This window comes from Cibotium barometz, chromosome 52 (genome assembly GCF_041138505.1).
Source record: "Cibotium barometz isolate CiBa-2024 chromosome 52, ASM4113850v1, whole genome shotgun sequence".
In the NCBI taxonomy this organism is placed as follows: domain Eukaryota; kingdom Viridiplantae; phylum Streptophyta; class Polypodiopsida; order Cyatheales; family Cibotiaceae; genus Cibotium; species Cibotium barometz.
The window spans coordinates 3,555,463-3,582,767 of NC_141097.1; the positions used below are offsets into that span (position 1 = coordinate 3,555,463).

The following is a 27,305-nucleotide window of genomic DNA, read 5'->3' on the forward strand; positions in this document are numbered from 1 at the left end:
TAGCACATGCATCCAGTTTTCACTGAAATCCGGAGGAGGAAGTGATGCATATATTTTCGCCTCTTCCTCTTTTGAAGCTTCCACTGTGGGCTGGCATATTTGTATGGATGTGGTTTGCTCGGTTGTGATCGAATCATTACCAAACAGCTGCTCTTCCATGCTGTGTGCTTTTCATGTTCGTAGATTTATCTTTAGAATTTTCGAGTTCCTTCAAACATACACATGGTCTAATTCCCAATCGTGCACCAATTTGGATTCCCTCATGAAGGGTCTCCCCAAGATTATGTCATATGAGTCTGGTTGGCGTAGAAAGTCCATTACCACAAATGTATGATGGTAGCAGAACATAAAGAGTTTAAGTTGCACATTCTCTAAAAGCCCAATGGGTCTTTAAGATGTTCCATCTGCCATTTTAACGATAAAATCTACTCTTTTTAAATCGAGTTTTTTCCAATTTTCCCAACATCGTTTTGTGATAATGCTGACTCCCTCTCCACCATCCAAGATAGCCAATGCTTGGTATCCATTATGATGAATTGGGATTGTAGCATTAATGTCGTCACTTTTGTTATAGCGCCCCAATTGATTAACCATTATTTTGACGAATCTAGGCATTCTTTCCCTTGCGTGTTTTAAGTTTGTTTCTGATAGAGGTGACTGAATCTCCTCTGCAGTGTTTGCTGGCTTTAGTCCGCTCTCTACTGAATCTCCTCTACAGTGTCTGCTGGCTTTAGTTCGCTCTCTACCCATTCTTTTATGTTTTCCCACAATGTTGGTGAACTGCGTAGAAGTTGTCTCAATGGCATTTGCACGGAAGTGGACAATACAACTGCGAGATTACCTATGTCTCTGGGCTCTCTAGCAAATGAGGGTTCCTTCCCTCTGTGCGTCTCATATCCATCCCTAGGGAATGAATGAATGGACTCATCTTGTGCAACCTCCTCAAACATTCTTGACATCAGGTTTCCTTGAGATCCTTCTTCTGACTCTTCTGGAATTGGAGGAGGTACGTCCAATTCTCTTTCCCTTGTCGGTTCGTTTTTTGGATACATTGTATCCCTGGCCCGGTTAGCCCATAATTTGGCTTCGTGAAATCATTGACACTCATCTACTAGGGCCCTGGCTTCTTCAAGTTTTCTTATCTCTTCTTTAGCATTTGGGTATTCACCAATTCCTTTAGGGGTTGATGGTTTTTCTCCTTGCGCCTCTTGGTGAGGCTCATTTGGTTTTAGTACTTGATCCCTCTCTTCTCTTGATTAAGAGGATCTGGTGTCGATAGTATCTTCTTCAGATCCAATCCTAAATTATGACCCTAGTGTCACCTTTACCCACTTTTTTCACCCTCCTCCTGCCAGTTCTAGAAGTGTTGGCATCTGCAGGTTCTTCCCTTTGTCCCCTAGTTGGGCTCGGACATTCAATGGCGTGATGTTCCCAGGTTGCACACTTATGGTCCGAACGGTGGCCTGGTTAGAGGTGGAAGCAGAACCACTTACGCGGTATGGGTAATCTTTGATCAAATGATCAATCCCACATTTAGTATTGGATTCATTAGGTGGTAACATTGTAGTGGACCTCTCCTCATTGGATTCATTAGGTGGTAACATTGTAGTGAACCTCTCCTCATATTTGCGTTTATGTCCTTACCTTTCCACTGTACCATGGTTTGAAACAAATGTACTAGTGTATTATTCTGTAAGACATAAAATTCTGGTGCAATCTCCATAGCTTCCTCATAGTAATCACCATTGATTTCTACCTCACGCACCATTTCAATATCCTCTGATGGCTCCTCAATCAGTACTTGGTTGATTTTAGCCTGTGGTGGTAGAATAGGTGGCGGCATAGGTGAAGTGTCCGACAGAGAGGAGTTTGGGTGCAAATTACTTATCCAGATGCTCCAAAATGATTGTGCTAGACATAAGGAATGTAATGCGAGTTCAAAACACAACCAATGGCTCCTTATTTTTATGATTCTTGTGGATTTTTTCAAAGAAACAAAAACAAAGTATCACCCTACTCGTTCACGTTCACAAATTTGGTGATACAAACATCAAAATTGAAAGAAAAAAACAGTGGAGCTTTCCTCTAAGGTCACTCCAGTACACACCCACACAATAAAAATGACCAATTTTTCACAAACTAGTTCCACTCAAACCTTATCCATTTATTCCATACACAATGCACTACCAGAATGCAAAGGCAATGATGAAACTGGTGTAATGGGAGCTGAAACTCAAAGAGGATGGAAGAAACAAAGGTGTTTCCACGGCAGTGGCACTAAAAATGTTATGGGCTACCACACCTCCAATAAGGAACTCTATGCATTCACCTTTGGAAGAAGAAGCAATATAACACAACTATCATAGGGAACTTACCAATGCTTCGAGCTTGTGTCCCTTGAGGTCTCCAAGTTCACTTGAGAAGCTCCAAGCCTCTAAGCTTCACCTCCACGCTGTCACCGTAGAGTTGCTCACACCACCACTCAAGGCAATCACTCTCTCTCACTCCTCCACACAAGCATATTGGCATACAAGTATAGAGAAGGCACATGTGCTAGAGTACTCTCTCTCACTATCTCTCTCAAGATAAAAGCAAGAACTCTTATAGCACAAAGGGGGATTATATCCATTCATATGAGAAAATGCCTTATATACAATTGGCCCTTATTCACACTTAGGTGCCCAAAACTTACTAGCTAAGGCCTTGGGTGGCCAATATGTCATAATGTACAACTTTTATAGTGCCTTTGCATGACACTTATTAATGTCCTCAAATGGAGGAGCATATTTGTTAATCCACAATGGGATTAATAATTGTTAAGAATAGTCGACAGCTTGCTTTACCCGCATAGTCAGGGAAACCTATGGCTTTGCCAATCCCACCAACAAGGCCTATGATTGCTATTGCACCTCATTTAGGGTAGCATCATGTATCCCAAAGAGGATTTTCTAGAGTTCTTGAGATACCTCTAGTGTTTTACCACCACAACCACCTCTCCTAAGAGTAACCCCAATGAACCAATTAACATTCAGTAATTTTCTAGACGCGATGAATAGGAGGGAGATGGATAAGAGACTGGATATATCAAGGGCTCCTAGATCCCCACCAACTTAGTGGCCATTACTATGTCATAGATGATGTACCCCCGCCATTTCCCATGCCATAGTGCAAACCAAAAGGAGTATGGATATCAATGATCTAAGAGCTAGCCATCAATGGTCCCTTGTAATGCCACCATTGAAAGGGACCTCACCGTGTGGCTGAGTGTTCCATCAAGTAATGTGAAAGGTATTAAACTTTTCGTCATACTTTTATTTTAATATTTAAAGAATATATATATATATATATATATATATATATATATATATATATATATATATATATAAAAACATTTAAAGGATTTACTACTCTCTATAGGGAGATAATATTCGGCATTATTGTACTGGCTTTAAAGCATTTACTACTCTCTATAGGGAGATAATGTTCATTTTTATTGTACTGGATTTAAAGCTTTATACTGGAAAAATTATGTGATCCTTTGTTTTTGGATATTATCTGTCGGACAGCAAAGGCATTAAGATATCCAAGGTTAACACAAAGGTCATCCATGAAGATACTCCTTATAAGTGTGCTACATGTCAATCTTTGGAACATCATAAGGGCATTTAATTTTAGTAACTTGTATGCATACATGTCCCATTTGGTTGTAAATGATGTATGTGTACCTTCCCCATTTCATTGTAAATGTCGTCGTATGCCAATTCTTAGGGTCTATCTCCACTTGACTATAGCCCAAAAATCCATTAAAGAATCTAGCTACTATAGGCTTCCTTGCCTTTATGAGGTTAACGTAAATTCCGATCGTCCCATTCTTCTTGGGCACTATCACTCATTCTATATGTTATATCTCATAAATAAACCTGACTTCCCCAAGCATATCGATTTCCTATGATAGATATGGCGATATTAATTTTCACAACTAACAAAGGGAAAAATTGTAAGGGAGGGAAATGAAAGAGGGGAAAACAAACATCGTGTTTCCATGTGATGATTATGTTTTGACATATTTGGATTATTTCAAGGTGAGGACAAAGTGATCCATCTAACATTCCCTCTTTTTTTATATATGAAGCCCCAATATCATATAAGATATGCTTGATCTTGTGTCACAAAATTCTAAAAGACCCACATGGATCTAGACTCTAATCTCTCTCATTCGATAATCCAAAGGACCCAGTCAAAAGTAAAATAAAATAGCTTAAAGAGCCCTATTTTGAGTCAAGAAAGTCCCTAATGTGTAGGATTCTTTCTTGCCTTCATCAAGGTAAGTTGCTCTTCCTACACACACAAAATTGGCACACAAATCTCTTCAGTGTGACAACAGAGTGGTGATTTGGATGAGGAACTAGCACATCCACACTTGGGAAGTTAGTTTGGTGGCTCTCAATGAAGTCCCCAGTGACACATGATTGGGCACAATTGAAGATGGGTTATCTTCATGGGAAAGGAGCATATAAGAATTACCACGACGATCAAACATCATCATGTTACTGATGTCGTCCAAAGGCTTCTTCCTAGGAGGCATTATCACAAGGTAAAGTGATACCTACAATAAAAGAAAGAACAAACAAAGGCATGATCAGCCCAAATAGAAGGGTTCTTTAAATAGGCCATATAATCTTTCTAGAAATAGATTCTAACAAAAATAGACAGAGCATAGACATGACGAGGAGCGCATGAAACATGTCGAAAAGCACCAATTAAAATTAGAGTTGAAAATAGAAATCACCTGAGAAGCACATAAACGTAGGAAAAGAAAGGAAGTTTAGAGAAGACCAACATATGACCGACAGATGCGAGAGACGACACCGCCATCTGCACCATAGCAAAGAAAAGCTGCAGTCGACGTAGAGCGGAGACGAAACCGACAGCACAGGAAAGAAAACCTGGAGGTTGCGTAGAGCGGAGATGAAACTGACAACACACCAAGCGCACGACGTGCAAAATCCAGGAGAGAAAGGCGCCATAATCCAGAATCCTTTAATCCAAAAAATTTGAGAATCATAAAAAAAATATTATTAAATTTGGAAAAAAGTAAAAAATCAAATCATATTAATAATATCAAGATGGAAAAAATTGCTTGACGACTGTGCCTTCTACTTCACTGCACGAAGGCTGCGAACCATCTGAGGGCCCTCGGGTGGTGTAACTATTCAAGGGCAAGGTGTATTTATTTCAGCTATGGGCACAGTCAAAATGGACGGGTTATCTTCATGGCAAAGGAGTAAAGAAGAATTACCACACGACGATCAAACATCATCATGTTACTGATGTTGTCTCCAAAGGCTTCTTCCTAGGAGGCATTATTATGAGGTAAAGTGATACCTAGGATAAAAGAAAGAACAAACAAAGGCATGATTAGCTCAAACAGAAGGGCTCTTTAAATAGGCCATATAATCGTTCTAGAAACAGATTCTAACAAAAATAGACAGAGCATGGCCATGACGAAGAGCGCATGAAACATGTCGAAAAGCACCAATTAAAATTAGCACATGAGAAGCGCTTAAACGTAGGAAAAGAAAGGAAGTTTAGAGAAGACTAACACATGACCGACAAATGCGAGAGACGACACCGCCATCTGCACCAGAAAGCGTAGCAAAGAAAAGTTGCAGTCGACGTAGAGCGGAGACGAAACCGATAGCACAGGAAAGAAAACCTGGAGACGATGTAGAGTGTAGGTGAAATCGACAACACACCAAGCGCACGACATGGAGAATCCAGGAGGGAAAGGCGCCATAATCTACAATCCTTTGATCCAAAAAAATTGAGAATTATTAAAAAAAATATTATTAATTTTGAAAAAAATTAAAAAAGTCGAATCATATTAATTAATTATTGAATTAATATCAAGATGGGGAAAAAAAATACCTAACGACCGTGCCTTCTCCTTCTCTGCATGAAGGCTGCGAACCGTCTGAGGGCCCTCTGGTGGTGTAACTATTCAAGGGCAAGGTGTATTTATTTCTGCACTGGAGACGATGTAGAGTGTAGGTGAAATCGACAACACACCAAGCGCACGACATGGAGAATCCAAGAGGGAAAGGCGCCATAATCTAGAATCCTTTGATCCAAAAAAATTGAGAATTATTAAAAAAAATATTATTAATTTTGAAAAAAATTAAAAAAGTCGAATCATATTAATTAATTATTGAATTAATATCAAGATGGGAAAAAAAAAAACCTAACGACCGTGCCTTCTCCTTCTCTGCATGAAGGCTGCGAACCGTCTGAGGGCCCTCGGGTGGTGTAACTATTCAAGGGCAAGGTGTATTTATTTCTGCACTGGGCACAGTTGAAACGGACGGGTTATCTTCATGGCAAAGGAGCATAGAAGAATTACCACAACGATCAAACATCATCATGTTACTGATGTCGTCCAAAGGCTTCTTCCTAGGAGGCATTATCACAAGGTAAAGTGATACCTACGATAAAAGAAAGAACAAACAAAGGCGTGATCAGCCCAAAGAGAAGGGCTCTTTAAATAGGCCATATAATCGTTCTAGAAACAGATTCCAAAAAAAATAGACAGAGCATGGGCATGACGAGGAGCGCATGAAACAACACCAATTAAAATGAGAGTTGAAAATAGAAATCACATGAGAAGCACAGAAACGTAGAAAAAGAAAGGAAGTTTAGAGAAGACCAACACATGACCGACATATGCGAGAGATGACACCGCCATCTGCACCAGAAAGCGCAACAAAGAAAAGCTGCAGGCAGCCGACGTAGAGCGGAGACCAAACTGACAGCACAGGAAAGAAAACCTGGAGACGATGTAGAGCGGAGATGAAATCGACAGCACACCAAGCACACGACGTGCAGAATCTAGGAGCGAAAGGCACCATAATCCAGAATCTTTTGGGAGGTTTGCATGTAAATTGGAATGGGTTTGCATGTGAATTAGAGACGTATCACTACTTCAATTAATGCAACCCAAAAAATTGTTTGGGGTGCATATTTGGTTGTAATTTTAGGAAAAAGTGACATGATTCCTATGCCCAAGCCTTGTATATATAAAAGCCTCATTATAATAGAAAAGCTCTCGGTGTGCTGTACGCCTCCAAATCGAAGCAATAGGACTGCCTGGTCGATCGCAGAAGAGCATCGAAGGGGTTATGGCAGGTGATTGGCACAAGGAAGAGTGAAGGAGGACGGCAGAAAACCATCCTATAGGCATGGCTAGGGTTAGGGATAGAGCTGGGACTGGAGGTGGAGCGGGCGAGATCGACATGGGCAGTTCTGCAGAAGCTTCGCAGGCCACTAAGATGAAGGGCGAAGAGGAGGAAGAGGAGGACGATGAGGTGTGTCGGATTTGCCGTACCGCCGCCGACATGCACAATCCGCTCTTCTACCCCTGCGCTTGCAGCGGCAGCATCAAATACGTGCACCAGGATTGCCTCCTCCAGTGGCTCAACCACAGCAACGCCCGTCAGTGCGAGGTACTTTGAGCAAATGACCCCAAATCCAACTTCTGCTAAGAATTTGTGATTAAAGCTAATTTAGGGCTTTTACTACGTTTTCTGCCAGTGATGGTCTCCATTCTGTGTTTTATTTGGGAATGATATAAAACAAAGCTGTAAGTGGAAGTATGAATGCCACAGTGGTACTATATTAACTTTATAATGTCTCTAAAGTTTATAAGGGTGGGCTCTAGCCTGAGGTGTGATACGTGCTGGTGGAGGGTTAAGAAACTGGCATCTGCGTATACATACACCAATGACGGAGCGCTCAGCATATGATTATGATGATTGGGCTACCCACGCATATATATGCGCCAATGCTATTTGTCGGTTTGTTTTATTGCTGTCGACTAGGTCCACAAACTGCCATGTTATCACCTGCACTTGCCCCATGGGCCTATCTTCTGTGTACCACAGGTGAGGTGTGCCACATTTTCCCCATTGCAGTTATCGACATCAAGTAGCACTGGTGCATATATATATGTGTGTGCTTCCACCACACTCTTTTTTCTATCTCTAAAAAACCCTAACACATAGGTGCAAGTGTTCTACGGTACTTCATTGTGCCACAGTCATAGGCAGTAGAAGAAGTCATCTTCAACATTCAGCCATCAGTCTCCATAGTCACAAGGGACGGGGGACGGGGACGGGGACGGGGACGGGACGGGGGATGGCCATAAGTAGGGAACGGGGATGGGGGAGGGAACGGCACTCAAAAAATACTTTTTTTTAAAATTTTTCTACTCTACACTTATTCTACTTTGGAAGTACATCAAAATGAGCACAAATTTACACTAAAATGGTAAGCTTTTGAGTCATATTAATAATTAAGTAGATACAAAATGAGTCATGACTCAAAGAGTCAGGAGTCAGGACTAAGCCTTAAGGAGGCAGAATACATGGACGGACTCAAATGAGTCAATGACAAAAAAGTGCTGAAGACTAGAGGCTAGAGGCTAGAGCTAAGTAGTAAGGCCCATGAATCATGATCCATGAATGTTCATCCACGTGAAGTGCTCGCCTCATGGTCATGGGTAGCTTGTGCCAAAGAAGCATCAAGCTCATCCTCAGTCTCATCCTCACTGGCATGCTGCTCCTGCACCTCATCCTCTTGTTGCTCTTCTTGTTGACTCATCTCCCACTCGGTGAAGGAATCTGCCTTCTTGGTCACGCTCTTGCAAAGCATTCGCAAGTTCGCGATGACGAAGACAAGGTCATTGGCACGCTCTACCCCGAGTCGGTTCCTCTTCCTAGAGGCAATGTGGCTGTAGGTACTCCAAAGTTGCTCAAGCAAGAGGAGCTGACGGCCTGGCTAAGTATGCGGATGGCAAGCGCTCCTGCAGCTCCGGTCCATCTGAACCAAAGTCCTCCCACCATAGAGCAGTACCAACTTTGGAGCGGTCAACCTGTGCATCATGACAGCCATAGGAGCCATGAAATGACCTGTACATCGAAAGCTGGTCCCTAATCTTGCGCCTAACCGATGCATCAGGCACAAGACGATCCAAGATGATCCTCCATCCAGCGCTCACCTCCCGGTCGCTCTCCTGCTTGTTGCCTTGGAATTCTGGGTCCACCACATAAGCTGTTGCATGCAATGGAGAGTAGTAGGAATTCCACCTTCCTAGATACAAGGCATGGATCTCCTCGTATCTGTCTTCGTCAGGCACGAAGTCTTTCAACTTCTCTATCATGCGATCCATGGCCTCGTAGACCTTGCCTATGCATGGTTGCATAGCGTCTACAATCCTCAATAGGTGGACTATGGGCCTCACCATAGCATCTGTGGTCTTCACACGCTTCCACCAAGAGGCGTCATCCGCCCGTAGCCTACACTCTTGGCCAGTGTTTGTGTGGGACTCTTGCATGGCGACAAACTCGTCGCTAAGGAAAAGCCCCCTCAAAGCACCGCTACAATCCTTCAACCGGCCCAACATGAGAAAGTTGTAGGCAAACCGGGTGTCGGAATATTTGAGGAGAGAGAGACGGGACCTCTTGTTGAACTCATGCCGAAGTCTTTGGTGGTTGAGGACAAAGGAGACCATGGTGTTGGCCTCCTCAACGAGCGGGCTGATCCATGGTAATGCCCCGATGTCCTTGAGGAGGTTGTTTAGGCAATGAGCCATACAAAAGGACACCGTGACATGTCCATACATACCTTGGAGAATAGCTCCCGCCGCCCTATTGGAAGGCTCCCCATCCGCAACAAAGCCCACCACATGCTCGGGGCCAACGATCTCCATGGTGGTAGCCCACTCCGCCGCAAGCACATCCGCGCTCTTCCCAGTGCCGGATGCATCATGAGATGAGATGAAGTACATCTCTCCGTGGGAATATGCAACCATGCTGTGAATACTCCTCTTGCGGGTGTCACTCCATCCATCCACAATGAGGGAGACTCCGTTCCTCTCCCATTGCCGCTTTGTGTTGTCGGCCGCTTGCTCTACAATGCGCTTCTCCTTCTCGAGCAATGAAGTGCACAAGCTCTCGGATGAGGGGGGCGTATAGGTTGAGCCATACTCCCCAATCTTCTTAACCATGACCTTGAAGTATTCCGACCTATTCAAGAAAGTAATTTACTAATGAGAAGGGGACTAGGATGATGAAAACATGAATGATGAATTGGCAATGATCGATTGCACTTACCTAGCCGCTTGAAAGGCAATGTGGTCGTGGAAGAAGAAGCGGGCCACCGCCATATCCACCACCTCCTTCAACTTGGGGTTCCAATTCTCCCCAAGTGTAGATTGTTGCCATGGGCCACGTATTGAGAGGCCGTGGAGATGGAGGGTGCCGGCGTTGTGGATGGAGTAACATTTCGACTTGATGGTGAAGGTAATGGTGTGCATGATCCCGATCCACCACATGACTCCATCGTAGAGGCTTGAGTTCCTCTCCCCATCGTCGCGGGATCCACGGCCACTCGTGGTGTCCTTCTTGTCGCTTCGACCGCTTCGTAGACGCTAAGCTTGTCAAGAAGTTCGTGTCTCTTCTCGGGCGTGACATTCGTGCAAAACCTCACCTCATGCCCACTCTCATGCAAGAGGTGGGCTCGCACTTAGTTGGCGCCACCCGTTCGCCGGTACGGGCAAAGCTTGCATACCCATGGCCAAAAACCGCCTCCATGAATGGATGTGGTGTAGTTAACCTCCTCCCACCATGTCCATCCCGTTGTCCTTCTACGAGAAGCCCCGGCACGTGAGGAGGATGCCATGGTTGAAGATGGCTTGACTCTTGAGCCTTGAGGAATGAGAGAGAGAGAGAGAGAGAGAGAGAGAGAGCCTAGAGGCTAGAGGCCTAGAGCCATAGTCACAGGGGACGGCGGGGACGGCGCCTAGGAACGCGGGGACGCCGTCACGCTACGGCGCAGGGACGGGGACGGACGGACGTCCCCTGTCTGGCGTTTCAAACCGGGGACGGCGCAGGGGACGCCGTAGGGACGGGGGACGGCTGTCGGGGACGGCTGTCGGGGGACGGCAGATAGCCGTTGCGCCGGCCCGTTTCTGGCCGTTGCGCCCGTTTCTGGCCGTTGCGCTTGCGTGCCGCGTGCCTGCCCCACTGTAGCCGTTTATGGCTGTTGGGCTTGGGCTCTACTAGCCGTTTATGGCTGTTGGGCCTTGGCCCTCTCTCTCTCTTGCCTATCTATATAAGAGCCCACAAGGCTACAAGCTGCCACACACAAGTTCATTGCTCATTGCTCATTGCTCAAGCTTCATTGCTCAAGCTTCATTGCTCATTGCTCATTGCTCATTGCTCATTGCTCAAGCTCTAGGGCCTAGGCTCTCACCTCTCCCTCAAGCCTCTTGAGTCTTGACTCTTCCAACTTCCAAGCCTCTAGGCTCTCTCTCTCTCTCTCTCTCTCTCTCTCTCTCTCTCATTCCTCAAGGCTCTCTCTCTCTCTCTCTCTCTCTCTCTCACACTCCTCAAGGCTCAAGAGTCAAGCGGCAAGCCATCTTCAACCATGGCATCCTCCTCACGTGCCGGGGCTTCTCGTAGAAGGACAACGGGATGGACATGGTGGGAGGAGGTAAACTACACCACATCCGTTCATGGAGGCGGTTCTCGGCCATGGGTATGCAAGCTTTGCCCGTACCGGCGAACGGGTGGCGCCGACAAAGTGCGAGCCCACCTCTTGCATGAGAGTGGGCATGAGGTGAGGTTTTGCACGAATGTCACGCCCGAGAAGAGACGGGAACTTCTTGACAAGCTTAGCGTCTACGAAGCGGTCGAAGCGACAAGAAGGACACCACGAGTGGCCGTGGATCCCGCGACGATGGGGAGAGGAACTCAAGCCTCTACCATGGAGTCATGTGGTGGATCGGGATCATGCACACCATCACCTTCGCCATCAAGTCGGAATGTTACTCCATCCACGACACCGGCACCCTCCATCTCCACGGCCTCTCAATCATTACGTGGCCCACGGCGACAATCTACACTTGGGGAGAATTGGAACCCCAAGTTGAAGGAGGAGGTGGATATGGCGGTGGCCCGCTTCTTCTTCCACGACCACATTGCCTTTCAAGCGGCTAGGTAAGTGCAATCGATCATTGCCAATTCATCATTCATGTTTTCATCATCCTAGTCTCCTTCTCATTAGTAAATTACTTTCTTGAATAGGTCGGAATACTTCAAGGTAATGGTTAAGAAGATTGGGGAGTATGGCTCAACCTATACGCCCCCCTCATCCGAGAGCTTGCGCACTACATTGCTCGACAAGGAGAAGCGCATTGTAGAGCAAGCGGCCGACAACACAAAGCGGCAATGGGAGAGGAACGGAGTCTCCCTCATTGTGGATGGATGGAGTGACACCCGCAAGAGGAGTATTCACGGCATGGTTGCATATTCCCGTGGAGAGATGTACTTCATCTCATCTCATGATGCATCCGGCACTGGGAAGAGCGCGGATGTGCTTGCGGCAGAGTGGGCTACCACCATGGAGATCGTTGGCCCCGAGCATGTAGTCGGCTTTGTTGCGGATGGGGAGCCTTCCAATAGGGCGGCGGGAGCTATTCTCCAAGGTATGTATGGACATGTCACGGTGTCCTTTTGTATGGCTCATTGCCTAAACAACCTCCTCAAGGACATCGGGGCATTACCATGGATCAGCCCGCTCATTGAGGAGGCCAACACCATGGTCTCCTTTGTCCTCAACCACCAAAGACTTCGGCATGAGTTCAACAAGAGGTCCTGTCTCTCTCTTCTCAAATATTCGGACACCCGGTTCGCCTACAACTTTCTCATGTTGGGCCGGTTGAAGGATTGTAGTGGTGCTTTGAGGGGGCTTTTCCTTAGCGACGAGTTTGTCGCCATGCAAGAGTCCCATACAAACACTGGCCAAGAGTGTAGGCTACGGGCGGATGACGCCTCTTGGTGGGAGCGTGTGAAGACCACAGATGCTATGGTGAGGCCCATAGTCCACCTGTTGAGGATTGTAGACGCTATGCAGCCATGCATAGGCAAGGTCTACGAGGCCATGGATCGCATGATAGAGAAGTTGAAAGACTTCGTGCCTGACGAAGACAGATACGAGGAGATCCATGCCTTGTGTCTAGGAAGGTGGAATTCCTACTACTCTCCATTGCATGCAGCAGCTTATGTGGTGGACCCAGAATTCCAAGGCAACAAGCAGGAGAGCGACCGGGAGGTGAGCGCTGGATGGAGGATCATCTTGGATCGTCTTGTGCCTGATGCATCGGTTAGGCGCAAGATCAGGGACCAGCTTTCGATGTACAGGTCGTTTCATGGCTCCTATGGCTGTCATGATGCACAGGTTGACCGCTCCAAAGTTGGTGCTGCTCTATGGTGGGAGGACTTTGGTTCAGATGGACCGGAGCTGCAGCAGCTTGCCATCCGCATACTTAGCCAGGCCGTCAGCTCCTCTTGCTTGGAGCAACTTTGGAGTACCTACAGCCACATTGCCTCTAGGAAGAGGAACCGACTCGGGGTAGAGCGTGCCAATGACCTTGTCTTCGTCAGCGCGAACTTGCGAATGCTTTGCAAGAGCATGACCAAGAAGGCAGATTCCTTCACCGAGTGGGAGATGAGTCAACAAGAAGAGCAACGGGAGGATGAGGTGCAGGAGCAGCATGCCAGTGAGGATGAGACTGAGGATGAGCTTGATGCTTCTTTGGCAGCTGCACAAGCTACCCATGACCATGAGGCGAGCACTTCACGTGGATGATCATTCATGGATCATGATTCATGGGCCTTACACTTAGCTCTAGCCTCTAGCCTCCAGTCTTCAGCACTTTTTTGTCATTGACTCATTTGAGTCCGTCCTTGTATTTTCATTTTGCCTCCTTAAGGCTCCTGAGTCCTGACTCTTGAGTCATGACTCATTTTGTATCAGATATCTACTTAATTATTATCTTTGACTCAAAATCTTAGCATTTTAGTGTAAACTTGTGCTCATTTTGATGTGCTTCCAAAGTAGAATAAGTGCAGAGTAGAAAATTTTTAAAAAAAATTATTTTTTGAGTGCCGTTCCCTCCCCCGTCCCCGTTCCCTACTTATGGCCGTCCCCCGTCCCGTCCCCGTCCCCGTCCCCCGTCACCGTCCCCCGTCCCTTGTGACTATGCCTAGAGCCTAGAGGCTAGAGCCTAGACTCTAGAGACTTGGAAGTTGGAAGACTCAAGAGGCTTGAAAGTTGAGGGAGAGGTGAACCGTGAGAGAGAGAGAGAGAGAGAGAGAGAGAGAGAGAGAGAGAGAGGCCTAGAGCCTAGAGTATTGGAAGTTGGAAGACTTAAGAGGCTTGAGAGAGAGAGAGAGAGAGAGAGAGAGAGAGAGAGAGAGAGAGAGTCTAGATTCTAGAATCTAGATAGTAGGGCGGCGGCCCGCGGGTCTTGTGTGAGAGCCTAGAGGCTTGGAACTTGGAAGTTGGAAGCTAGAAGAAGCTTGAGCCTTGAAAGCTTGAGCCTTGAGAGTTGTGTGTGCTTGTAGCCTTGTAGAGGCTTGTTCTTATATAGATAGGCAAGAGAGAGAGAGAGGAAAGCCTCAAGGGCAAGAGAGAGAGAGAGGGCCAAGCCTCAAAGGCTCAAGGCTCAAGGGCCAAGGCCCAAGGCCAAGCCAACAGCCATAAACGGCTAGAAATGGGAAGAGCAACGGCAAAAAACGGCGCCATTTGGACCATTTTCAGCACCATTTAAGGGTTGGTTTTGTTGTTGTAATGGCTGATTTACAGCCCTTGGTTGTTGTCCATGATGTCCATCATCATCAAAGATGACTCTGCCAGGCTCCTGTTGCCTTGCAGGCTCCTTATACATGCATGTTTCATCAAAAATGACATCATTGCTGCGTATAATCTTTCTATTCACTGGATCCCAAAGTCTATACCCCATTTCACCTCTGTCACCATATCCTAGGAATATGCATTTGTGAGACTTAGTGTCATGTGCATCATAGATGCCATGGACAATCTCAGGGCTAGATCCAGAGGGGGCAAACAGATAAATAGTATGAACCAGATAGAGTCAGAGTGTGGAGCACAAGATACAGAAGTGGCCAGGTTGGACTTGGAGAAAAACTAGGGGGCAGTCGGCTGAGTACAGGAGCTGTCGGCTGTACCAGGAAGCAAGGTGGCTGAAGGCGCATGATGACAAGGCAAGATAACCAAGTCGGCTGAGTTAAAAGTCATTTAATGTATTCAGAACTGGCCGACCAGCAGTCGGCCAGCTCCTACCTTGTCCAAGAATCTATAAAAGGCACCAAGTGCTCATAGAATTAATCATTCAATCCCACTAGGGGTTTGGATCCTTAGAGGTCCCATAGGGGACAGATTTTAGGGTTAACCACCTTTTTATGAAGGCAGCCAAGGGCTGCAAGATATGTACCCTTTTTGTACCATAGTATATACTGAATTTCCAGCACTTCTCACTCTCTCTCTCTCTACTCTCTCTCTACTTGCGTTTTTGCATCAGATGGTGCGTTTTTGCATCAGAAGGTTTCCAAGAGTGTTTAGGGCTGAAAGAAGACTACCCAGAGCTTCCGCGTGTTACATTGGTATCAGAGCATTAGGCTCAGCCAAGCTAAACACTGAATCAGTCCCAGATGATGGTGTACAGGTCCAAGGTACAGGAAAGTACACGGATTCAAAGCCCAAGGCAAGGAACACAGATCGGGAAGAACTCCCAGGAGGTTTGTTGGTGGTGTTCCACAGTGCTAGATGGGGATGGCAGTTCCGTGAGCCAGATAGGTTCTCAGGTAACGGTCCCAAGGGAGGTTGATCCTCCAAGGGTGATGTGAGAGTGCCAGACTTAGCTCCAGGAATGAAGACCAAGACGGTGTTCAGAATCAGGGCAGGAATGGATTGTGGACTAGAGGAAGACCAGATGCATAGATCTTCATCAGAGACAGAGTGGTTTGGAGAACAGGCCGGGTTTTCAGAGAAAAAGGTTTTGCCAGGGATGGATGATGACAAAGGGACTTCGGGACAGGATTGGGATGATGACAGTCATCCAAGAGCAGGTTGGATTCCCGTCATCAAGTTTAGCAGAGGGGGATGTCATGTGCATCATAGATGCCATGGACAATCTCAGGGCTAGATCCAGAGGGGGCAAACAGATAAATAGTATGAACCAGATAGAGTCAGAGTGTGGAGCACAAGATACAGAAGTGGCCAGGTTGGACTTGGAGAAAAACTAGGGGGCAGTCGGCTGAGTACAGGAGCTGTCGGCTGTACCAGGAAGCAAGGTGGCTGAAGGCACATGATGACAAGGCAAGATAACCAAGTCGGCTGAGTTAAAAGTCATTTAATGTATTCAGAACTGGCCGACCAGCAGTCGGCCAGCTCCTACCTTGTCCAAGAATCCTATAAAAGGCACCAAGTGCTCATAGAATTAATCATTCAATCCCACTAGGGGTTTGAATCCTTAGAGGTCCCATAGGGGACAGATTTTAGGGTTAACCACCTTTTTATGAAGGCAGCCAAGGGCTGCAAGATATGTACCCTTTTTGTACCATAGTATATACTGAATTTCCAGCACTTCTCACTCTCTCTCTCTCTCTCTACTCTCTCTCTACCTGCGTTTTTGCATCAGATGGTGCGTTTTTGCATCAGAAGGTTTCCAAGAGTGGTTAGGGCTGAAAGAAGACTACCCAGAGCTTCCGCGTGTTACACTTAGGATCAAGTTTGGTGCGCATTTCCTTGCGTATGTGCACGTACGCAACGCAACCAAACACTCTCAAGTGCTTGTAGGACGGAGGCTTCCCTGTCCATACTTCCTCTGGCACTTTCCCACCAAGCCTCGTGTTAGGTGACCTGTTTATAAGATGAACGGCTGTCATAACAGCTTCAGCCCAAAAACCATGAGGTAACGCAGCATGTGACAACATAGAACGGACCTTCTCCTGAATGGTCCTGTTCAGCCTCTCTGCTGTCCCGTTTTGTGGAGGATCATAAGGAGTAGAGAGCTCTCTCTTGATGCCTTTAGCATCACAAAAGTCCTGAAACTGTTTGGACATATACTCTCCACCATTGTCGGAACGCAAAGCCTTCAGTGTTTTGCCAGTTTGATTCTCAACAAGAGCAACAAACTTCTCAAACACTGAGAATGTATCACTCTTCAAACAAAGAGGATAAACCCACACCTTGCGTGTGGCATCATCAATAAAAGACACAATATTTTGCCCCTCCCAAAGAAAGCTGAGGCATCTCACATACATCTGTATGCACAAGCTCTAACTGAGCATCTTTCTGTCCAAGACTCCAAGAGCTTTCTTGTGGGGGCACTGGAGTTGCCTGCCATATATACAATGCTCACAAAACTGAAAACTTGAGACCTTTGGAGAAGGCAAGTAACCAAAACGAGACAATTGCTCCATTCCTTTGACACTCATGTGTCCCAACCGGCTATGCCACATAGAGATTTTTGGCAGCTCGGTTGCATTTACATTAGCATGGTGACAAACACCTGCATGCATAAAGTAAAGAGTGTCCACCTTAGAGCCTCTGGCAACAACCAGTGAGCCCGTACTAATCTTCCACTTTCCACGACCAAATGTGGTAACATAGTCAGCATCATCAAGCTGTCCAGTGGAAAGCAGGTTCTTCTTGATCTCAGGCACATGCCTGACATCATGGAGCATAAGCTGTGAGCCATCTGAAAACACAAGCCTCACATCACCTCTGCCAAGAATCTTGCATGCATGGTTGTCACCCAAATAAACTACGCCTTCATTGCCAGCAGTATACCTGACAAACAAGTCTCTGCAACCTGTGACATGAAAGGAGGCACCTGAATCAACGATCCATGAGTGCATACCATGACCATCTCCTGCAAGAAGTGAATGGGCATCAAGTGAAGACGTGAATAGGACTTCATCCTCACTGTCACCTGCATGTGACACATTGATTTCTTCGATCTTGACTCCACTTTTGCCCTTTGGCTTTGCATCTTTGGCTTCATCTTTGTCTTTGTCTTTTCCTTTGCCCTTTTCCTTTTGATAATTCTTCCATTTGTAGCATTGCTTTTTGATATGTCCCTTCTTGCCACAATAATGGCATTCCAAGTCCTTTTTGGAACGGGGCTTGCTCCTTCTGCGTTCTTGGCTTTTACCCCTTTGCTGGGATCTCCCACGTGCATTCATTGCATTGTACTTTCCAACAGAGTTGTTCTTCCTGTTCATCTCCTCTTGAAGAAGAGCACCCTCCACATCTGCATATGACAGCATAGCATTCGAATTGCTAGTGGCTGTCCTGAATGTGTTCCAACTCTCTGGTAAAGTGCATAAGAGAAAGGTGGCTTTGAACTCATCGTCCATTGCCAACTTTTGATTGATGACCTGGCTGACAACACCATTAAACTCATTTAGATGGGCTGTCATAGACGCCCCTTCCTTCATTTGAAGACCTATGAGTTTCTTCAACCAATACACTTTGCTTGAGGCACTTTGCTGGGCATACAAGTCCTGCAATCTTTGCCACATGCCCCAAGCTGTCTTCTCTTCACGAATGCTGAAAAGTAAAGAGTCTGACACAGACAACATGATAGTAGATCTTGCCAGCTATCCATATCTTCCCATTCTTCAGCAGTAAGAGAAGCGGGCATTACACTCCTTTCTTTGATGGGCTTGTGTTGCTTCTTCTGGAGCAACACATTATAGCACTGGGTTTGCCAAATGTCATAATTATGTGAGCCTTCAAGCTTCTTGATGTGAAGCAATGAAGAGCTCTCACCTGTGGTTGCCATAGCAATATGCAACCTGTCAATGCCTGACTCCCTGCAAGATGTGCAAACACTTCAACAAAAGCACACAAAGTGCTCACAGTTGTTCTCCCAAAGTTTTATCTCCCACTGCGGAAGCACAAATGCAACTCTACTCCCACTTTTTTTTTTTTTTTTTTTTTTTTGGGGGGGAAAAACGATCCTTCTATTAGTTAACGAGAAGACGCCATAAGGCTACAAAGCTCACCTCACAAGGAGGGATAATATATACAGTGAACACCGGAGCTCCACCCCCGTGGCTGGCCGCTCTCTGGGGGGGGGCTACCTAGTAGTACATGCGGGAGGTGAGAAGAGCCAAACTGGAGGCCTGTAGTGCCAAGTGACATCCTCGCCCCTCGCGGTGAGGAAAGGGCCAGGCTGCCAAGTGCGGAGGAACGCCTTGCGGCGATCTCTCATGCGATCCGAGTCGCCCTGAAGTTTCCCCCAGTGTCCTCTCAAGGTGTGAATGATGTCCACCCAGAGAGTCTGTATGACCTCCGCCGGTGGAATCGCTTGGCGGTCTATGGCCTCCCTGCATCGGGCTCTCCATATGTGCCAAGCCGTCATGTTGCTGATCATCTCCCATCTGTGCCCGTCCCCCCTCCTGGGAGATTGCCGAAGAGAAGTCTGGCGTCGGAACCACCGCCATCGCCCTGTCAGAGACCTGGATGGTCCCACTGCCAGGGACGTCCTCGTATCCAAGGGACGGGCCGCTGTCCGTGGCCCAAGCCACCGCACCCCACGTCACCATCATCTCACCTGGCGAGCCTGCAAAAACCATCCTGAGAGCGCGCTGCCAGACCTGCTCTGCCTGTGGGCAATCCCATAGGCAGTGCCGCTGCGACTCCTGTGCATGGCCGCACCGAGGGCAGGACGCTGGGTGTTTGCCAAAAGCTAGCCAAGCCCCCACAGCCAGTCCTCTATGCGCTGTAAGCCAGAGAAAAAGCGTCACCTTTCGGGGTCGGAAGCTGTTCCAAAGGCGCTGCCAGAAGTCCCTAAGGAATGCAGGGGAGAGCCCCTGTCGCCGCCAATGCGCGGCCGCCGCCGGGGTGCCCTCTATCCTGTGCCTCTGGATCCGCCGCCCCAGCCTCGCTGTGTACTGAAAAAAGGGGGTGCCTGGGCTGGTAGGGGCCGAATAGGGATCTCGCCAAAGCCACTCGCCTGGATCCCACTGAAGGCAAATAAGAGGCCTGCTGTCCCAAGCCCATAATCTCCAAGAATAGTCCTCCCCTATCGAGGCCGGTGAGGGGTCTACATGCCACTGTCTCCGATGAAAGCCGACCACCCGCACCCTCTGAAAGATACAACCCTGGAACTCATCCAAATCTAGTCGGGTCCTCTGAAGATGGCCTCCCTCTCCCACCTCGAAGGTGAGTGGGGCGACTCTCTGTTGAGCCGCAGACCGCTAGAAGGATCTCATGCCGAGTAAAGACGCCCATCCACTGTGGAGGTGGAGGGTCCTGTACTGGAGTCCGCCACTCCCGGGGGATGGCCGCCTCAATGTCTTGCCTCATCAACTCTCTGCCCCTCATCCTGCTGAGTCTCCTCTCCTGAACCTCTAGAGGCAGCTGTTGAAAACATATCCAGTCGTCTAAGGACTGGGCTAGGCCGGAGCTCAACGGGCCCCACGACACATGAGAACGCGATCCAACCATATGACCACTGGGAAGTCGGATCAAGGGGTTCCAGATCAATGGCTGCCTCAGGCGCTCCTCATCGGTGCCGGGGGGAGTCTGGAAGAGTGATGGCCTCAGATGCTCCCAGGCCCTCAGAAGGCTAGCTGCAAAACGCTCCTCGAAACCAAGGCCCACTCCTCTGGATCGCTGCTCTGTAAAGATCCACCTGATGCTGGGGGTCCAGGGGCCGCTAAGAGAACTCTACTCCCACTGTATGTGATAAAATCACCAAAATCTGGTTGCTGCAGATTTAGGACAGCACCTTAAATGTGCTCTGTTCCCCTTCCAAAGTACTGTACAACAGTACTAAGTGCTCACCAATGATGTACCAAATCTGTACCGGCAAGTACAGCAGCTGAAAATGAGCCTTTTGCTCACTCAAATCAATGTGCAGCCATGCCAAAACTTGTACAAAGCTGTACCAAATCTGTACCAGCAGGTACAGTAGCAATAAATGATCTCCTGGCTGCCCAAATGAGTGAAAATCAGACTTTTACAGTCCCCACCACTGCATACAACAGTCCCGAACAGAAATTGGGCAAAAGCCCCTTGACTGCAAGTGGATTTCTGAGGATTCAAGGCATAAAAGTCTTGCCTGCTGCTTTGCCAAGCTCAACAAGCATAAAATCTTGAAAAGCCCCTTGATTCAAGATCAATTTCTGATCATACATGGTACATTAACGCACATGAAGGCATCCAGAGTCTTCACAATGCTTCCCCCTGGCCACATATACATCCAATACATAAAAGCCCCTTGATTTACAGGCACATTGAGTGCTTGACAGGCATCAACACATTGCCCAAAGCATCAAATGCCAGTGCTTGCATGCAAATCAACCCAATCGGCACAAAAGCCCTTTGATTTGCACTCCAATTTCTTGCAATTTTGCCCCAAATGTGAGATTGCTCACATCATACAGCATGTATGAATGCCCAATGGCACAATTACATCAAAAACCCCAAATTTTGACATCCAATTTCTTGCAAATTGACTCTGAATGTGACCAATGTCACCCAATTTTGCCAATTTTGCTCAAAATTTGAGCAATTTGGCACCTGTACCTGCTCAATTGATGATTGTACCTGCTCAATTGCAAATCCCAAAAAAAAATTGAAGCATGTACCTCTGAAATCAGCTGATTTCTGTTGCAGAAAAGGGGGTGTCTTCGTATTTGATGATTCGTGTGAGATGCTGCTTGCTGCGTGAGATCGAGAGCAGCGGGCTGTAGAAGAAGCAATTTGAGCAGCGACGAACGTGGGCACAGTATCGCGAGGCAAAATGTTCCCGGACGGACGCTAGCAGGCGGAGCCCTGTTTGTTGACGCTGCCTCCGCCTGCGCTGCACGAGACTGGGCCTTCACGGGGACACGTAAGCGTGCCCTTTGTTACGCCTTGGCCAGCGCTACACGCGATGAGCTGAGCGCCGCCCGCCAGCCTGCATGCGCGTATCCGCCCAACGCTTGCATGCGCTAGTTCTGCACACGCAGCTCTTCGCCGCCTCCGCCTAGTAGCTAGCCGTCCAACGCCCAACGCGTTGCTGCCTGCAACTCCCTCTTGTGGCTAGGCGCTGACGCCCAATGGTTTGCTGCAAGCGCACGAGCTCAGCTGCGGTGACTTCTTGCCTCGCTTCTTGCACTTCCTTCTCTTGCAATGGGAGCCTACAAATACGGCATCTAGAGCCGTCAATTTTGCTGCCCTGCACTGGAGGTGTGTGAAGTGAAGGCGACAGAGGTGAAACCGGTGGCACTTGCTGTTGGCGTCAAAAATGCCTGTGGGCACACACCCTTGCTTCTTCAAGCAAATGCTGCAGTTGCAATCGCCATAGCTCTGATACCAGTTGAAGGGAGAAGAATTAGGGTTTCATGTGGGAGACATACACAGAGAAGAAGGGAGAGAGAGAGAGTTGTGGGGATAAGTCAACTCATCAAGTGTGAGTGTGTGACTCCCCTATCACACATGTATATTTGCTCCAGTACACACAGTGCACTTAGTACATTAAAAGTACTAAGTGTACTATGTACTATAACTTATGGGCTTGTACACACTACAAGGGTGGGCATTATGCCTTTACCCCAACACATGACAGCCGTGGGCAAGTCCACAGTCTTGGCTGTCCCCACCGAGCCACGAGCTGAGCTAACCTAGGTTGACATACCAACCAATCTCTGAAACCGATCCCGTCAAGTGGGAAAGACTCCGTTGGACACCCACATGCTTAATAGCACAACTTTAAAACCACAAATTTGAAATGGACAACTTAATACAACTTGAAATTTAAATGAAATGAAATGGAAAGATGGACACCAGCATTGGGGCCGGAACGGGCCGACCCCCCCCTCAATATATGATATATTTATTGGGAGTATTTAATGAATACAATGCTCCATGGGTTCCAAGAACCAGATAATGTCCATGTACATATGAAAACAGTACCAAACAAATAGGCTCGAATTTCGATGTAGGAGCTCGAAGCAGAACGACCACTAGTGTGGTCCAATCTCTACGGTCCTGTGCTTTCACTGGACTCTGCGGAGAGCGCCTCACTGGTGTTCCGAGACCACGCACAAACAGGCGCTCTCTTCATCTTCTTTTGACTTCCATATTGTTGTGACATGAAGATCAATCATCTCTTAGATCCCATGCATATTTTCAAGAATGTGGCAACAAATATTTGGGACCATTTAATTGGTAATCAGTAGGTAATTGGTCATACACCCAGCGATCCTGAGGTATGCGAATCCCATCTATAGTCACAGAGGTGTCGGCCCTGGGGGTACCGACGAACCAAAATAAACGGATCATCTTCAACTTCTCAATCCAACGAATCCGCTTTAGGTCGGTGGTGAGGTTCCCAATTCGATCTGCTCGGATGAAGAAATATCTCGGTCCACGACTCTAGAAATCTCTACCCCATCCTCTTTCAATACGAGATAAATGAGGGAGGGACATCTTCTCTAGTATCTGCACCATGGTGTCACGGAACTCGAAATTGGAGGAGTGACTTTCGAGTAGGCATCTTCCTCTTCCTACAATCATTCAAACATCAATTCAACTTATTTGTTTTAGTAGCATGTTTTTATTAATTAGCATTATGTTAGGTAAAACATTCATTGCAAAACACTCCTTAAATGGCAATTCCTAGGAGCTAAACTTGGCTCTGATACCAATTGTAAGGTTCCCCCTTCTAAAATAGGAGAAACACTTAAGATAGTCCACTAAGTCTTAACTTAGAGAAAATTTCCTATTTATCGACACCTTCACCATGTTGAGATTCAAGGATACGATTCATAGGAAAGACCTAGTTCTATCCCATAGGGGAAGCGTGATCTTCTAAAAGTCAAATCACCCATAGGGTAATTGAAAGCAGCAATATAATCTCTTCTCCCGCGCCCTAGCCTGGTCAATCAGACATCTCATAGTGAATATATGGTCAATAGTGGAGAAAGTTCGTCGGAATCCAGCCTGCCCTGGTGCTCGCAGTCCCTTCTTCTCTGCATATGAGCTCAACTCTGCCTCGAGCACTGCGCCATAAAGTTTGGCCAATGTATGACCAATCATGATAGTCCTGTAGTTGCTGGGGTCTAGGATGTCTCCCGCTTTGTGGAGAGGCACGATGGTGTGCATAGTCCACTCAGTTGGTAGGCCCTCCACTAGTGCCCTATTAAAGAGGTGAGCAACAAAGGGTCCCAGTGTGTCAGTTGCATAAATAAGATGCTCACTCTGTATACTTGTGTGGTCAGCCGATCTCCCATGCTGTAACCGGCGGATAGCTCTCTCTACCATCGAGGCGGTAAAGAAAGTAGAGGTGGTAGGGCGGGGTTCCTGTGGCTGTGGTATGGGCGGCTGTTGAGGGATATGGTAGAGGCTCTTTGCATATGTGCCATGTGTGTGGATCCTCAATCGGGGTACGAGGGCGTTGCTCTCTCATCCTGCGCCATGCAGTGGCTGCATCTCTGCTTATGAGTAGGTGGTATATATCCCAGTACTGTGCCGCCTCATATGCACGCCTCTTACGGCGTGTGAGGATTCTCATCTGTCGGCTCGCCTGCCTCTATGTAATGGTCCCCAGTGCTCTCTGGGCACGAAGGTGTCTATATAGCTCTCTGCACTCATCATCATACCACCGATTCTGGGGCATGCTCCCAGATCTATCTGTGTGTGCAATGTGTGTATGATGGGGGAAGCTGCGGGTGGCGGCAGTATGTAGTAGAGATGACAGCTGGGTGGTGAGTGTGTCTAGAGGTGCTACGGCATATGGAAGGTTATGATGGAATCTGTTCTGGAGTCCTACGACCTCGCTGTTCTGGAGTCCTACGACCTCGCTGATTTCGTCATTGTTGGTGTTCCACGGCCGGAAGTTGAGGAAGGGGAGTTACCGTCGACCCGAAAGGACCGGGAGGCTCAGACACACATGTGGAATCGTGTCAACGCCAGGGTCCGTTCGTTTATTTTCCTCAACTGCACACCACAGGTAATCAATCATGTAAAGCACATGACGCTGGCCAGAGGTATATGGCAACATTTGGCCTCACTTTACAACAGGGTATTGCCCATGAAGAGGATTTCCTTGGAAGTACAGATGCGGGTTATGAGCCCTGCAAAGTCGTCGACGATGCGGGAGCATATTAACAAGCTGCAGGCTCTTCAGCAGGAGGTTCTTCAGGTTGGGAAGGAGATATCGTCAGAGGACATGGCCATAACGTTGCTGTCACACGTGCCCTCTTCGTACTCAACATTTTACTCGTCTTTGATTACCAGTGGCAGGCTCAGCACCATCACGTGGGAGGAGCTTGTGCCCATGGTCGTGGACCAGGAGGAACGATTCACGAACCCTCCTCAGGGTGGAGGTTCGGAGGCCTTAACTGGCCAACGGTCGAAAGGCCGTAACTCGGGCAAAGGGAAGGCTTCATCGGAGAAGTCTTCTGAGAAGAAGTCCGACGTTGACCGCGAGAAACTGAAGGCAGAGAGGACTTGTAATGATTGTGGCGAGAAAGGCCTCTACTGGAGGCAGTGTCCCAAGTGGAAGACCGAGAAGGGTGAAGACTCCTCAGCAGCAATCATGAAGACTCCGGCTTTTGTGCACCTGGAGGTGATGGACACCGATGTTTCATTTTCTTTAGGCAGGGAGGAGATTGGAGGACTCTCCGCAACGGATACTCGGGAATGGATTCTCGATAGTGGTGCTTCCAGGCACATGACTCCTTCCCGTTCCGGTTTACAGGATCTCTGCAGGCTTTCTGGTCATATTCTTACTGGTGATACGTCCGCTATCCCAGTTCACAGTGAGGGCAGGATGGAGATAGTTCCCGATGGCAGAGGGGGGAAGCATTCCTCCCAGGTGTTGTATGTTCCGGCACTTGGTTTTCATCTGTTGTCAGTGCATCAGGTTTGCAAGACTGGCGTACGGGTGGAGTTTGATGTGCATTTTGTTGCTCTCCGAGACAAATCAACAGGCCAAGTGGTTTGGGAAGGCGGAGTGGAGAATGGAGTTTACAGGCTTTCAGCACTCTCTCTCCCAGGTCCTCAGGTTTGTGATGAGTGGCATTCTGGTAATGGCCACTGAAGTGTGGATACGCTGTAGGTGCGGGCTTTCCGGGACCAGATGGTGGATAGCTTGCCCGTAGATGGCAGGAGTTGGCAGGAACTTTCCAGTACTGATGTTGGTAGTTCTTGTATTCGTCAGTCAGAGGAAGCTGAACAGGTCACTTATGCTCTGATGTCTCGTAGTGTTCGGGACATAGAACTTCCAGTTGTTGAGGATGTTCTTTCCACGGGGACCTTTCGGAAAGCCAGGCAGGTGGCAGGTGCTTACTTGCAGAAGGAGGTGGTTTCTCCAAGCTTTGTGGTTCCGGATTCAGAGGGGGTGGTTGATAGGTTTCATCAGGTTTCGAGGACTTGTTTGTGCACCGTAACAGGTGTTGATCCTTGTGAGCAGTGTGATGCCTTTTTGACTCAGAAGTTGTATGGTTCATTGATCTGGTTGATGGACACCAGATTGGATGGGAGCTTCCTGATGAGGCTGTTGAGCTCATGGTTGCGGATGACTCTTTGGGAGGCAGGATTGCGTTTCCTGTGGTTTCTGCGGCATGCGAAGGATCATGGACTCTTGTACACAAGAGGGGGATTGTTGGATGGAGTCCGACTCCACGGTTGGAGTGACTTAGTTTGGGGAGGAGATCCGGACACGAGGGGATCTACTTCAGGCCCAGGAGCAGTTTTACGGAGCAGTTGGAGACAGTCATCTTTTGCCTTGTCGAGAACAGAGGCAGAGTACCGGGCTGTTTGTGAGGTGGTGAGGATGCAGTGGTTGCATAGCAGGTTTGGGCTTCCACTGGTGGAACCCATGGTCATCCAGAGGCACTTTGTTCGTGAATAGATCGTTGCTGATGACATCTTGCTGGAGTTCTGTTCGACGGAGGACAGTACGGTGGACCTCTTCACGAAGTCGCTCTCTCAGGATTTGCTCAGGCGCGGCACCCCAGCTCCCAGTGGTTGGTTTCACAGCCAGGAGCTGAGAGGGGGTGTTAGAAGTCATCTCCTGTCTAGATTTATACACCAGGGCCTTTGTTGTGGGTGTGTCCGCCCTTATCAGGTGTTTTATCATTTTTCCTCACTCCCCGCATTTTTCCCCTATTTTTTTCCATTTTTCTGTGGCTTGGGAGGCAGCCCATGTGCTGGCCGACTGCTGAACTGGTCCACGACTGCATCTGGGAGGTGGCCGACTGTTGATGATCTGGCCGACTGGAGATGTGTGCTGGTCGTGGAATTCTCAGGGCCAGTCGGCTGCCTACAGCAGGCCGACTACTGATGTGGGGGCATATAAATAGGCCCCCAGCCCCCATACCACACTTGTATCATATTCGGGATCTTCTTGTGTATATCAGAGCAGAGTTACACGCCTACAT

The 27,305-nt window shown here is 47.7% G+C and overlaps 1 protein-coding gene across 1 annotated transcript in view; it reads left to right on the forward strand.

The window, feature by feature from the left end:
* The first annotated feature begins 6,957 nt into the window (after positions 1-6,957).
* Positions 6,958-27,305, forward strand: part of LOC147608694 (putative E3 ubiquitin ligase SUD1) — an 89,688-nt gene continuing 69,340 nt past the window's right edge. Inside the window, exon 1 of the mRNA XM_086788472.1 lies at positions 6,958-7,499. Within this exon, the coding sequence (XP_086644598.1) occupies positions 7,236-7,499 (264 nt within the window). The 5' untranslated portion in view covers positions 6,958-7,235. The remainder of the gene's footprint in view (positions 7,500-27,305) is intronic.